This window comes from Arachis hypogaea, chromosome 9 (genome assembly GCF_003086295.3).
Source record: "Arachis hypogaea cultivar Tifrunner chromosome 9, arahy.Tifrunner.gnm2.J5K5, whole genome shotgun sequence".
Lineage (NCBI taxonomy): Eukaryota > Viridiplantae > Streptophyta > Magnoliopsida > Fabales > Fabaceae > Arachis > Arachis hypogaea.
This window is the reverse complement of record NC_092044.1, coordinates 117,422,218-117,434,545: the sequence shown is the minus strand read 5'-3', so window position 1 is coordinate 117,434,545 and position 12,328 is coordinate 117,422,218. Positions and strand designations below refer to the sequence as shown.

General features: G+C 32.9%; 2 protein-coding genes across 2 annotated transcripts; both read left to right on the top strand.

Annotated features, from left to right (window-relative positions):
• Positions 1 to 2,316: 2,316 nt before the first annotated feature.
• On the top strand, positions 2,317 to 6,878 carry LOC112712489 (polyadenylate-binding protein 5). The gene is made up of 7 exons (XM_025765386.3): positions 2,317 to 2,994; positions 3,752 to 4,530; positions 4,628 to 4,705; positions 4,800 to 4,889; positions 5,343 to 5,642; positions 5,738 to 5,947; positions 6,303 to 6,878. Exons 1-7 carry the CDS (start codon positions 2,745 to 2,747, stop codon positions 6,525 to 6,527), a joined length of 1,932 nt encoding a protein of 643 aa, XP_025621171.1. The 5' UTR covers positions 2,317 to 2,744; the 3' UTR covers positions 6,528 to 6,878.
• Positions 6,879 to 8,891: 2,013 nt separating this feature from the next.
• LOC112712488 (pentatricopeptide repeat-containing protein At3g26540) lies at positions 8,892 to 11,088 on the top strand. The gene has a single exon (XM_025765385.3). The coding sequence runs from the start codon at positions 8,948 to 8,950 to the stop codon at positions 11,039 to 11,041; it is 2,094 nt and encodes a 697-aa protein (XP_025621170.1). The 5' UTR covers positions 8,892 to 8,947; the 3' UTR covers positions 11,042 to 11,088.
• Positions 11,089 to 12,328: the final 1,240 nt, after the last annotated feature.

The following is a 12,328-nucleotide window of genomic DNA, read 5'->3' as shown; positions in this document are numbered from 1 at the left end:
ATTTTTTTTCCTCCTTCTCCTCTTTCTATTGATTTTGCAACATTATGTATTTTTTTGTTTGATTTTTTCCTTCCAAGAAAAATTATGAGAATATGAAATAAGAAAATGAAGAAGAAGAAGCATCAGAAGATGAGGAAGAGAAAGATGAAGAATTTTAAATTATACAGAACTTATCGGCACACATACATTGAAATTTCTTAAACAATACACTCGAATATCTTCGTGTTACACCCAAATATCTTCATATTACACCCAAATTTATTGCAAATACAGAAAAATATTTCCTCTAATACTGTATTTTTTCTTCTTCTTTTTTCCTTATTTCTTTCCTTTAGTTGAATGAATGTAAGTTCATCATCTTCCAAGTAATTTTGTAGCATTATGTATTTTTTTTTTTGTTTAATTTTTTTTATTCTTGTTAAAAGAGTAAATCAAGAAAAAACTTGAGAATGTAAAATAAAAAAAAAGAGATGAATAAGAAAAAAAGAAGGAGAAGATAGTGATGATGATGAAAAAAAGAAGAAGCAGCAGCAGAAGATGAAGAAGAGGAAGAAAAATAGTTTTAAATTATGCATAACTTATCAGCACATATACACCGAAAATTCTTAAACAATACACTCGAATATTTTTGTATTACACCCAAATTTGCTGCAAATACAGAAAAATGTTTCCTCTAATGCTGCATGTTTTTCTTTTTTTCTTATTTTTTTCTTTCTTTTAGTTAAATGAATATAAGTTCATAATCTTTCAAGTAATTTTGCAGCATTATGTGTTTTTTCTTTTTTTTTCTCTTTTTTTATTTTTGTTAAAAGAGTAAAACAATAAGAACCTTGAAAAAATAAAATAAGAGAAAAAAAGAAGATCATGAGAATGATGATGAAGAAGAAGAGGATTTTGAATTATGCAGAACGTATCAGCACACATACATCGAAAATTGTTAAACAATACACTCAAATATCTTCGTATTATACCAAAATTTGCTGCAAATACAGAAAAAATATTTTCTTTAATGTAGAACTTTTACATTACATTCAATTCAAACCATCAACGATGAACATTATTCATCTACAGAATCATAAATTACTAACAAAAAAATTAACTAGAATTGAACCATACTTCAGCCACTTGACTGGATTTAAATAATAATTAATTTCGTTTTGGTTCAATTGACAATTTGAATTTGAATTATTCATTATCTTCAACAACGAGATAACTGATGATGTAGGAGAAGGAGAAAAAAGGAGAAGAAGAAATTCCAATGAAAGAGAAGGAAGAAGAAGAAGAAGAACGTAAATATAAATAACTTGTAAGGATTTGTATAAAAAATGACTTGTATGCGGAGAATAACTCTTTTTTTATATGAGATATCCAAACATAAAATTACTTTTATTTTTGTATAAGATCTTTTTCGAAAATAACAACCAAACAAGTCTTATATATTTTTTTAAAAGATCTTTTTTCTTAAAAAAAATTTTCACATAATAAAAAATATTTTTATCTTATTTTATTCAAATATAATTAATAAATAAAAAATATTTTTATATAAAATATCTAAACATAAAATTATTTTTATTTTTATAAAAAATTTAAAAAAATCATTAAAAATACATATTCTTAAAATATAAATTAGCTAAAATTTAAAATATAAAATAATATTTAAATATTTTATTTTATTAAATAATAATATATATTATTTTTAAATTTATTTTAAAAATATATATTAAAAATAAAATTAAATATATATACATAATAATATTTAAATATATTTATTTTTTATTAAAAGATAATTAAACACAAAATACAGACATGTCAGAAAATATTAAATGAGGGTGGTTCTTTTTAGCTTATTTTAAAACACATCTATACAATCATTATGAAATATAAACACGTATTCTTCCTAAACTTTTTTATACAAAAAAATAATGATTATTTTTTATGGATTTATTTGGATGAATTTTTTTAAAAAAAATTAATTTATTTTTAAAAGATTTTATAAAAAATTAAAAATAATTTTATATTTGAATATTTCATAAATTTTTTTATCAATTATATTTAAATATAATAATATAAAATATTTATTTATTTATTACATAAAAATATTAAATTTTTTTTAAAAAAATATAAATTACAAATTTTTAAAAAAAATATTTTTTTTATTTTACTAGTTTTTACTATTAAAAATTTACTAAATGCACTAAAAACTATTTTTTTTTTATCAAAATAATGATAATGCCTAATCAACTGAATCAAGCACTAAATAAATATCATAGACATTATCAAAAGAATATATAGAGAGAGAGCGCGAGCGAGAGGAATACAGGAAAAGGAACAGAAAAAACCGCGACCAACGGCAACACGCGGGAGCCTCGTATTAAAAAAAAAAAGTGCCACGTCATCATTCTCCAAACGCGAAACCTAGAACGAAACGAGAGCGTTTTTCACGCGTGCACGTATATAAACGCCCCACTCTTTTTATTTCTTCCTTCTCTCCAACGCTCTGTTCCGTATTCCTCCGAAGCACAACTAAGAAAAAAAAATAAAAATAAAAAAATAAAAAAGGAAAAAATATAGTAATTAATACTCCGAAATCATAAAAATAGGATTTCCTTAATCAAATTTTTGTTTGTACCTTCTAGATTTTCCATTCACAGCAGAAGACACAATCGCAGTTGCTGCCACTCCTCGCTCTCACTCTCTCAATCTTTTTCCGGTTTCTTTCTGATTGATTTCGCCGGAAGAAGGTAATGGCGGCAGCGGCAGCGATTTCTGCACCGGTGGCTCAGTCTACGGCGGCTCCGGCGGCGGCATTGGGCGTAGGGCCATTCTCCAATGCATCCCTGTACGTAGGGGATCTGGAGGGGAACGTGAACGAGGCGCAGCTTTATGATCTGTTCAGTCAGATTGCTCCGGTTGTCTCGATTAGGGTTTGCAGGGATCTTACGAAGCGATCCTCTCTCGGTTATGCTTATGTCAACTATTCCAGCTATGAACATGGTTCTCGTTCTCCTCATTTCGTAATTCTTTCGTGTTTTCATTTATTTCTTCTTTGTTGGTGGAATTGCATGTAGATTGTTTTCAGTTTATTTGATCTTCGTTGATATTTTCGTATTGATGGTTTGTTTTGCGTGTATAATGTTTTATCCTATTTCCTTTTTCTATATATATATAATTAGTAAAGAGAGATCATTCGCTAACTGTAATGGATCGTAGCGGTTTATCATTATCTTTATTATTTTAGGTTCAAAATCATTATTTTTATAAGAAGAGTCCATTGAAATTTACGATATTTTAGTGAATTTTGTATATAATTGAGTAGTAGGAAGGGGGGGGGGGGGAGGGGTAAGTGTTGGGTGGACAGATGTTTGATTCATTTTTCTTGGTTTTACTTTAGTGCATATATGATCTTGATAACAAGATATTTTGTTGCACTGCATGTGTTTGAAGATTCATGTCATATCTGCAACCGAAACTGAATATGGAATGGACAAGTTTATTATAGTTTGAGAAGTGTTATACAGCACAAAATTGCCTGTACATAATGAAAGATTGTGACAAACTTCATTTACTCTTACTCCTTAATTTATAGTTATATTAATTAATTAATTACTTAATTAATGTTAGTACGAGTGAGATAACGATGGTTTATAGGTATATCTTCATTGAATAAAGAGAAGGTTCTATTTGCCATTTTGCTGTTATATGCGTGTATTATCCTCTAGTTGCTTCCCTGATTATGTTACCTATATTGTAGCTGCAAATGCCATGGAGCTTCTGAACTTTACTCATTTGAATGGGAAACCCATTCGAATTATGTTTTCCCAACGTGATCCTAGCATTCGGAAAAGTGGATTTGCCAATGTGTTCATCAAGAACCTTGATACGTCAATCGACAACAAGGCATTACATGACACATTTGCTACTTTTGGAACTGTGCTTTCTTGCAAGGTTGCCATTGATAGCAATGGAAATTCAAAAGGCTATGGTTTTGTACAATTTGAAAAGGAAGAAGCCGCTCAAAATGCCATCAAACAGTTGAATGGCATGCTGATAAATGATAAACAGGTTTTTGTGGGACTCTTTGTTCGACGCCAGGAAAGGGCTCAAACAAATGGATCACCAAAGTTCACTAATGTGTATGTGAAAAATTTGTCTGAAACACAAACTGATGACAACTTGAAGCAACTGTTTAGCCCATATGGTACAATAACAAGTGCAACAGTTATGAAAGATATGAATGGGAAGTCTAGATGTTTTGGTTTTGTTAATTTCCAGAGTCCGGATTCAGCGGCTGCTGCAGTTGAGAAGTTAAATGGAACTACGATCAATGATGACAAGGTTTTATACGTGGGGAGAGCTCAGAGGAAAGCTGAAAGAGAGGCAGAGTTGAAAGCCAAATTTGAGCAGGAAAGATTAAGCAGATATGAGAAGTTACAAGGTGCAAACTTGTACTTAAAAAATCTTGATGACAGCATCAACGATGAGAGGTTGAAGGATCTATTTTCTGAATTTGGAACAATAACATCTTGCAAGGTAAATTTCACTTTGTGAGTGTACATTGTACATCCAATTAGCCCCTGATACTGGTTCATTTTATTGTTGTTGACTTGTTGTTCTTCTTTTTCTTTAGGTGATGCTTGATCCACATGGGCATAGCAGGGGGTCTGGTTTTGTTGCATTTTCTACTCCTGAGGAAGCAAGTAAAGCTGTAAGTTATTAATTTGCTGCTTTAAAAAAAGGTGTGTGTGACTACTCTACCTCTTTATTATAGATGCTTGAAGTTTGAATTGTCTTTTGTTCAGTTGAATGAAATGAATGGGAAGTTGGTTGGGCGGAAGCCTCTGTATGTTGCTGTAGCCCAGCGCAAAGATGAGAGGAAAGCTCGTCTACAGGTGATGCTCTTCTTAATGTTCTAGGTCTCATATGATTCATTTCTAGACTACTTCCTTATGAATTAGTTGTAGGCTTGTAGCTTATACCTAAGTGGGAGTGGGAGTGGTTCAATTATAATATTGAATTTTTTTATGCTTTCTGATCTTTGCAATTAATCTTTATGGACCACTAATATGGTTTCGTCATTTCTATATTTTTTGGAAACATTTTTCTTTTGGTTTGCAATTTGCATTCATACAATTGAATTAGATATGAATTGTTTAAATTGTGTTGTTTTGCACTTTCTGTCCACATCCCATCATGGATAGAAGTCTTTCATGTTAGATTTGCCACCAAACAAAAGGAGATTCTTTTCTTTTTGCAGGCATAAAATATCATGGTTGTTTGAATGTGATTGGGAGTTCCTTTTTGTAAAATTAATGGGTAATTTAACAAATTAACATTCTTTGCAGGCACAGTTTGCTCAAATGCAGTCACCTGGTGGAATATCACCTTTGTCCTCAGGAATTCCTGGGTATCATCCAGGAGCACCAAGGCTTGCCCCTCAACAGCTGTATTTTGGTCAAGGAACACCTGGCTTCATGCCACCACAACCTGCTGGCTTTGGTTTCCAGCAGCAAATCTTGCCTGGAATGCGGCCTGGCGTTGCTCCAAATTTTGTTATGCCATACCACCTTCAGAGACAGGGTCAGCCTGGGCAGAGAATGGGCATTCGACGAGGGGGAAACCTCCAACAAGTGCAGCAGAACCAGGTAAATTCTACACATCTAAGCTTTGAGTGTCTTTATAAATAATCTTATCCATTATTATTTTTATCATTTGATCACACTTTAATTTTTGAAACCAGATGCTGCATCGCAACTCCAACCAAGGGTTTAGATATATGGGAAATGGCAGAAATGGTATGGATCCATCCGTTCCTCAAGGTCTAGTTGGTCCAATGATGCCCATGTCCTTTGATGGATCTGTATCTCCTATTGATAACCAGCGCCCTGGAACATTGTCTACCACCCTTGCCTCTGCTCTGGCTTCTGCAACCCCAGAAAATCAGCGAGTGGTATGTTTATAAGTTTATAGCTTTGCATGAAGGACCTGTTCATTTTCCTTATTGCAAATTAGAATTTTGGTATGCGAATAAGTTTATCCTACAGCATAGTCTTTCTTTTAAACTAGGAATATTATGTTCTCCTTTCGCTATCGTTAATAATGATCTGCATAAAATTTAAAATGAGTTCTAACAATACAAGGAATATAACCATTTTGCTAAGTCTGTATAGAGCTGAGATAAATGGAGTTGAAATAATGTAGTTGCGCAGATATTTTAATTTGTAATTACTTGTATTTGACTAAATTTATGACAATCATTTTTACGAGAAATATAATATTTGCCATATATTGGTTGGAAATAACAGATGCTGGGTGAACATCTGTATCCTCTTGTGGAGCGTCTTACTCCAACTCAACACACGGCAAAGGTGACGGGCATGTTGCTGGAAATGGACCAGTCAGAGGTAATCCATCTCATTGAGTCCCCTGAGGACCTAAAGATTAAGGTCTCCGAGGCAATGCAGGTCCTTCGCGAAGCTGCCACGGGTTCTGATGTTGGTGATCAGCTGGGCTCATTGTCATTGAATTAATGAATGAAGTCATCGTGGATACATTGCTCCATATCATATTTGAGCCACTCTTTTTTGGGGCTCAACGAGGCAACATTATTCTTGGGATCCTCTGCTATTTTAATTTTATTTTTCTCCGGGAATGATCGTGAGTCAATTCTGAGGGATTCAAGGATTTATTTTTGTTAGTCTTTGGTAGCACTGTAGCAGTTTTACTTTAGCGTTTTCAGACTATCTTCATGATTTTGTTTTAGTTAGGATTGAGTTGCAGTAGAGGATCTAACTTATTGGCTTTTTGACAATAATTATTTCTTGAGACCTTATATTATTTTGGACTCGGATTTTGATATAGTCCGTTCTTGGTCTCTTTAATGTTGCGTCTTATTAAATTCTTTTGTTTGTGCATCTAATTTTGGTTCGGGGCTGTGAGCACTAGTCGCGCACAGCATTCCTGAATATGTTCTACTATTTAATTCAATATACTACTATAAATGATAGTTCATGTGGAAGTACATTACTAATATACTATTATGTCAAGTATAATTATTTCTTAAAATAAAAGAAAAGTCGGAGCATTTGGTTGATTAATTTATATATGCAATAAGCTTGCACTTTTGTTGTTTTATCGAGTGTTGCTGAATATGATGGTTATTACTTCATTGGTTATTGACCTTTGACCTCTTATGGTTCAATCATCACATTCGATCAAAATCTAAAACATGACTGGGTTCTCACATTTTTTTTTTATCAAGTGGATTGGATAACTCGCAATCCTAGGCATCACAACACATTTACACTACACACTCACCCACACAATATTTAAGGGTTCATATTTAACACTTGATGCACTCACTAAGGTTTGAACACTGGTTTCTCACTTAAATGTGGGTGATATTCAGGATAAAAGTTATTTGGACTTTCAGTATGGTATTAAAATTAATCTCACCACATCTAAACAATCAACAATTTTTTTCAGTTGTATGTTAAATGGTTGGATCTAGAGTTTCATAATTATTTTTTATATGCTTTGCATTCCAATCATTTAGCAATGCTCATTCTAGAATTCATTCACCTGGATACTTGCGTGTAACAATACGATAATAACATGAATTATGCATGGCTATTAAAACAAAAACGTTTAATATAATTATCAACAGCAAATGTGGTGTTTTTTTGTTTGTTTGCTAACGGGTTAGTATTTTCTTTCTTATTATATTCCCGAAAGAAAAAACCCAACAACAGAGTACAATCTCAATATTTTTTCAGTTCTCTGACCGATAAATCCTAGTTTATTTGCACGTCATTGTAGCCTACACATCCTCCAAATAAACAATAATCGTGTTTATTCTGGTTTGTGGTTTGTTCCAAAATGTTCAATTTTTTCTCTCAAAAAAGAAAATAAATAAGTAAAATAATAAGCAAATGAAAAATGCATAATATTTGTGCATTTATAACCTCCTTCTTTTCATCTGACAAAATTAAAAAAAAATCCAGATTGGGTGATCTTAGCAGAGTTGATGGACTTGAGCTGTAACATCCTGTCAACTGAAGGCTCTGCCTCTTTCTTCAGTTGTTGCTTCTTACATAGTCTAGTTCAGTTTTGTGATATGAATTCCTCAGCAAGATTTCGAAGTGAGGTTTTTCTTGTTCTAAGTTATAATTCATTATTGTATGGACATTGTGTAGAGAAGAGTAAAAACTATAGTCTCTAGCAACAAATTGAATGAGAAGAACAGCATCAAGTCTGAGAAAGAATTATGTTCACTCTTTAGTACTTTATATATGCATGTGTCTCCTTTAACTCATACAATCACAATTCACAACAAGCCATAACATACTAAACAAAATGTAATCAATGAATTTCCTTTTATGATCAAATGACAAATCTGATGGACATGAAGAGTTAGTACACTCTGTTACTCAAAGTGTTAGTTATTTATGATGTTACAATTTACAAAATTCCTAATAACCTCTCACTCTAAAAAAAAAAACAATATGATGGACATAACATGACCATGCAAGAGTGTAATAAAAAAAAACTAGAAAATGTTGGGAGGAAACAAAACTATGTGATTTAATACAACATTGTCACATTTAATCGAAAAGAAGACATATCTTAAGTAGACTGTTACCTAGATCATTCCTCAATAGCAATAATATAAACTTAATTGTAATTAATTTTATAGTAGAAATATACATAAAATGTAATCACCTAACAAATATTTTTTTAGATTTTTTTTTAAACATTTTAAAGTAAAAACCTAAAAAATATTTGTTAAGTGATTATACCTGATGTATTTTTGATTGACTCTTACAAAAATTAATTAGAATTAAACTTATATTATTGCTAATAAAAAATGACCTAGGTAACATAGATAGATTAGCTTGAAAGCAACACATAAGCCGAACCAAGTCCTGTGGTCTTTCCATTGTGCCCTTACATGGGTGTAAGTGCCGCTTCCATACTCAACCACCTCCTCCAAGCAAAGAACCTCAAGCCTCAACCACGCTCCACCGCAACCAACACCACCAAGGCGGCCATCACAACCATCCTCTCCCACGTCAACGCCGGTCACATCTGTAAAGCCGCCTCCGTCCTCTTCGCATTCCCGGCGCCCTTCCCATACTCCCTCTACGCCCATCTCTTCCAACACTGCACCTCCCCACGCGCAGTCGTTGGCGTCCGCAAGGCCGAGTCCCACCTCCTCACCTTCTCCCCCACCCCACCCATCTTCCTTCTCAACCGCGCAATTGAGGCTTATGGAAGATGTGACTCTCTTCGGGATGCACGTGAATTGTTCGATGAAATGCCGCAGCCAGACGGTGGCTCTTGGAATGCGCTCATCAACGCTTATTCCCAGAGAGGTTTCTCGGATGAGGTTTTCAAGCTGTTTTTGAAGATGAATAGGTGTGGTGTTTATCCCAATCAGATAACTTTGGCTGGTGTTCTTGGGTCGTGTGCTGTGGCTTCTGATATTGTTTTGGCCAAGCAGGCTCATGGGATTGTTGTGAAATTTGGGTTTTGTCGCAATGTGATTCTCGGGAGTTCCCTTGTTAATGTCTATGGAAAATGTGGGATCATGGTTGATGCTCGTAGAATGTTTCAAGAGATTCCAAGTCCCAATGCTGTCACTTGGAATATCATTCTGAGGAGGTATCTTGATGCCGGCGATGCGAGGGAGGCCATTGTCTTGTTTTCGCGGATGTTTTTGGTGAAGGTTCGACCATTGCATTTCACATTTTCAGCTGCTCTTGTTGCTTGTGCGAGTATCTCTCGGCTGGAAGAGGGGATGCAGATACATGGGGTGGTTGTGAAGTTAGGTCTTCACGAGGATAATGTTGTTTCAAGCTCACTTATTAACATGTATATGAAGTGTGGTAAGCTTGAGGATGGCCATGAGGTTTTTGATCAGATTGGTTCCAAAGATTTGGTATCTTGGACCTCGATTGTAAATGGATATGCAATGTGTGGGAAAACATGGGAAGCAAGAAAGATTTTTGATGAGATGCCAGAGCGAAATGTGATCTCATGGAATGCAATGTTGGCTGGGTATGCTAGATTTTGTGATTTGCACGAAGCGTTAGACTTTATATATCTGATGCTTGGTAAAATTAAAGATGTCGATCATGTAACACTTAGTCTGATGTTAAATGTCTCTGCAGGTCTTTCAGATCACGAGATGGGTAAACAAATACATGGTTATATATATCGACATGGTTTCCACTCAAACCTGAGTGCCGGCAATGCTCTTCTTGATATGTATGGTAAATGTGGGAACTTGAACAGTGCCACAGTTTGGTTTAACCAGATGAGTAATCGGCGTGACTGGGTTTCTTGGAATGCTTTGTTGGCTAGCTATGATAATCATCAGTTGAGTGAACAAGCACTAACAAAATTTTTGGAGATGCAGTGGGAGACAAAACCAACAAAGTATACCTTTGGAACCCTCTTGGCAGCATGTGCAAATAGTTTTTCTCTTTACTTTGGAAAACAGATTCATGGATTCATCATTAGACATGGATTTGAAATGGATATTATAATCAGAACTGCTTTGGTCCACATGTATTCTCGATGTCGATGCCTTGAGTATGCTATCGAGGTTCTCAAGGGAGCAATTTCCAGAGATGTAGTCATTTGGAATACCATGATTTTGGGATGTTGCCACAATCATAGGGGTAAAGAGGCGCTTGAACTTTTTCAACTGATGGAAGCAGAAGGCATCAATCCAGACCAAGTGACGTTTCAGGGGATTCTGCTGGCTTGTGTTGAAGAAGGCTTTGTTGATGTAGGTACTGACTGCTTTAGATCAATGAGCAATGAATACTATGTCCTGCCCCGGCTGGAGCACTATGATTGCATGATTGAACTATATAGTCGACATGGGTATATGGATGAGCTAGAGAACTTTCTCAAAACAATGCCAATAGAGCCCACTCTTTCAATGTTGAGAAGGGCCTTTGAAGCATCTCAGAAAAATAGGTACTCAAGACTAGGAGAATGGATTACACATAAACTTAATGAATTTGAACACTAATTAATTTCAACCAACTGCATGTGTGAATTATAGCAGAGATTTTCAGATTCTAGCTTTGATTTGCCGCTTTGGCTCGGCTTATGTTTACAGGATCTGTTAACAGAATTGACGGCGGGGCAAAATTAAAACATTTTGAAACGTTAGGAACTTAAATTAGACGAAAACGTTGAGGACAAAAACGATACATATAAATAAATTTTAATTTTATCTTTCAATAATATCAATTTTTTACTATATATAGTATTCAATTATTTTTTAATCATATCTAAGTAAATTATACTTAATCATATTACTCTCATTCTAAATAAATTTTTTTTTTTATAATTTTACACTTAAAGTAATGCAATTTTTTTATAAATAAATAAATTTTATACTTTTATTCTAAATAAATAATGTAATGTGATTAGAATGAAAGTGTAAAATTATATAAAAAAAATTATAAGTGTATAAATTTTACACTTTGATTCCAATCATATTACATTATTTATTTATAATGAAAGTGTAAAATTTATTTATTTATAAAAAATTACATTATTTTAAAAGTAAAATTATAAAAAAAATTAATTTATTTAAAATGAAAGTAATATAATTAACTGTAATTTACTTAAATGTGATAAAAAAAATAATTGAATACTATGTACAGTAAAAAATTGATACTATTGAAGGATAAAATTAACATTTATTTCTATGTATCATTTTTGTCCCTAACGTTTTCGTCTTATTTAAGTCCCCTAACGTTTCAAAATTGTATTAATTTTGTCTCGCCGCCAATTCTGTTAATGGATCTTTAATGGCAGGACAATATTGAGTCAATTTTAAAATGTTAGGACTTAAATAGGACGATTGAAACTTTAGAGACAACTTTAAGGCTTGTCCCAAAATAAAAACGATACTTTACTTTTTCTATTATATAAAAATTGGTTTCTCCAAATTTGTGTCTTATTTTCTAATACATTTTGGTGTCTAACTGTCTAAGAACACACTGATTCTCCCATTGTTTTTTGGGATTTCTGTAGCTATTGGACTTCTTGGACTAAAATTCTTGCTATTTCTTGTGTCATAAACAAAAAAGTTTAGTTTTAAAAAATATATTTATTTTTCTTTAATTTATCAAAATTTCATATAAGTAATATATTCTAGATATCAATAGTAAACATTGTACTCTGTTAAAATTATTAATGAGTGATTTTTTATTTTACTTGAAATATATTATGTTGAAAAATAAAAATAGAAAAAATTCTACTCCTTTTTTCTAAAAAATGTTAAAATGATATTTTTCTCTCCTCT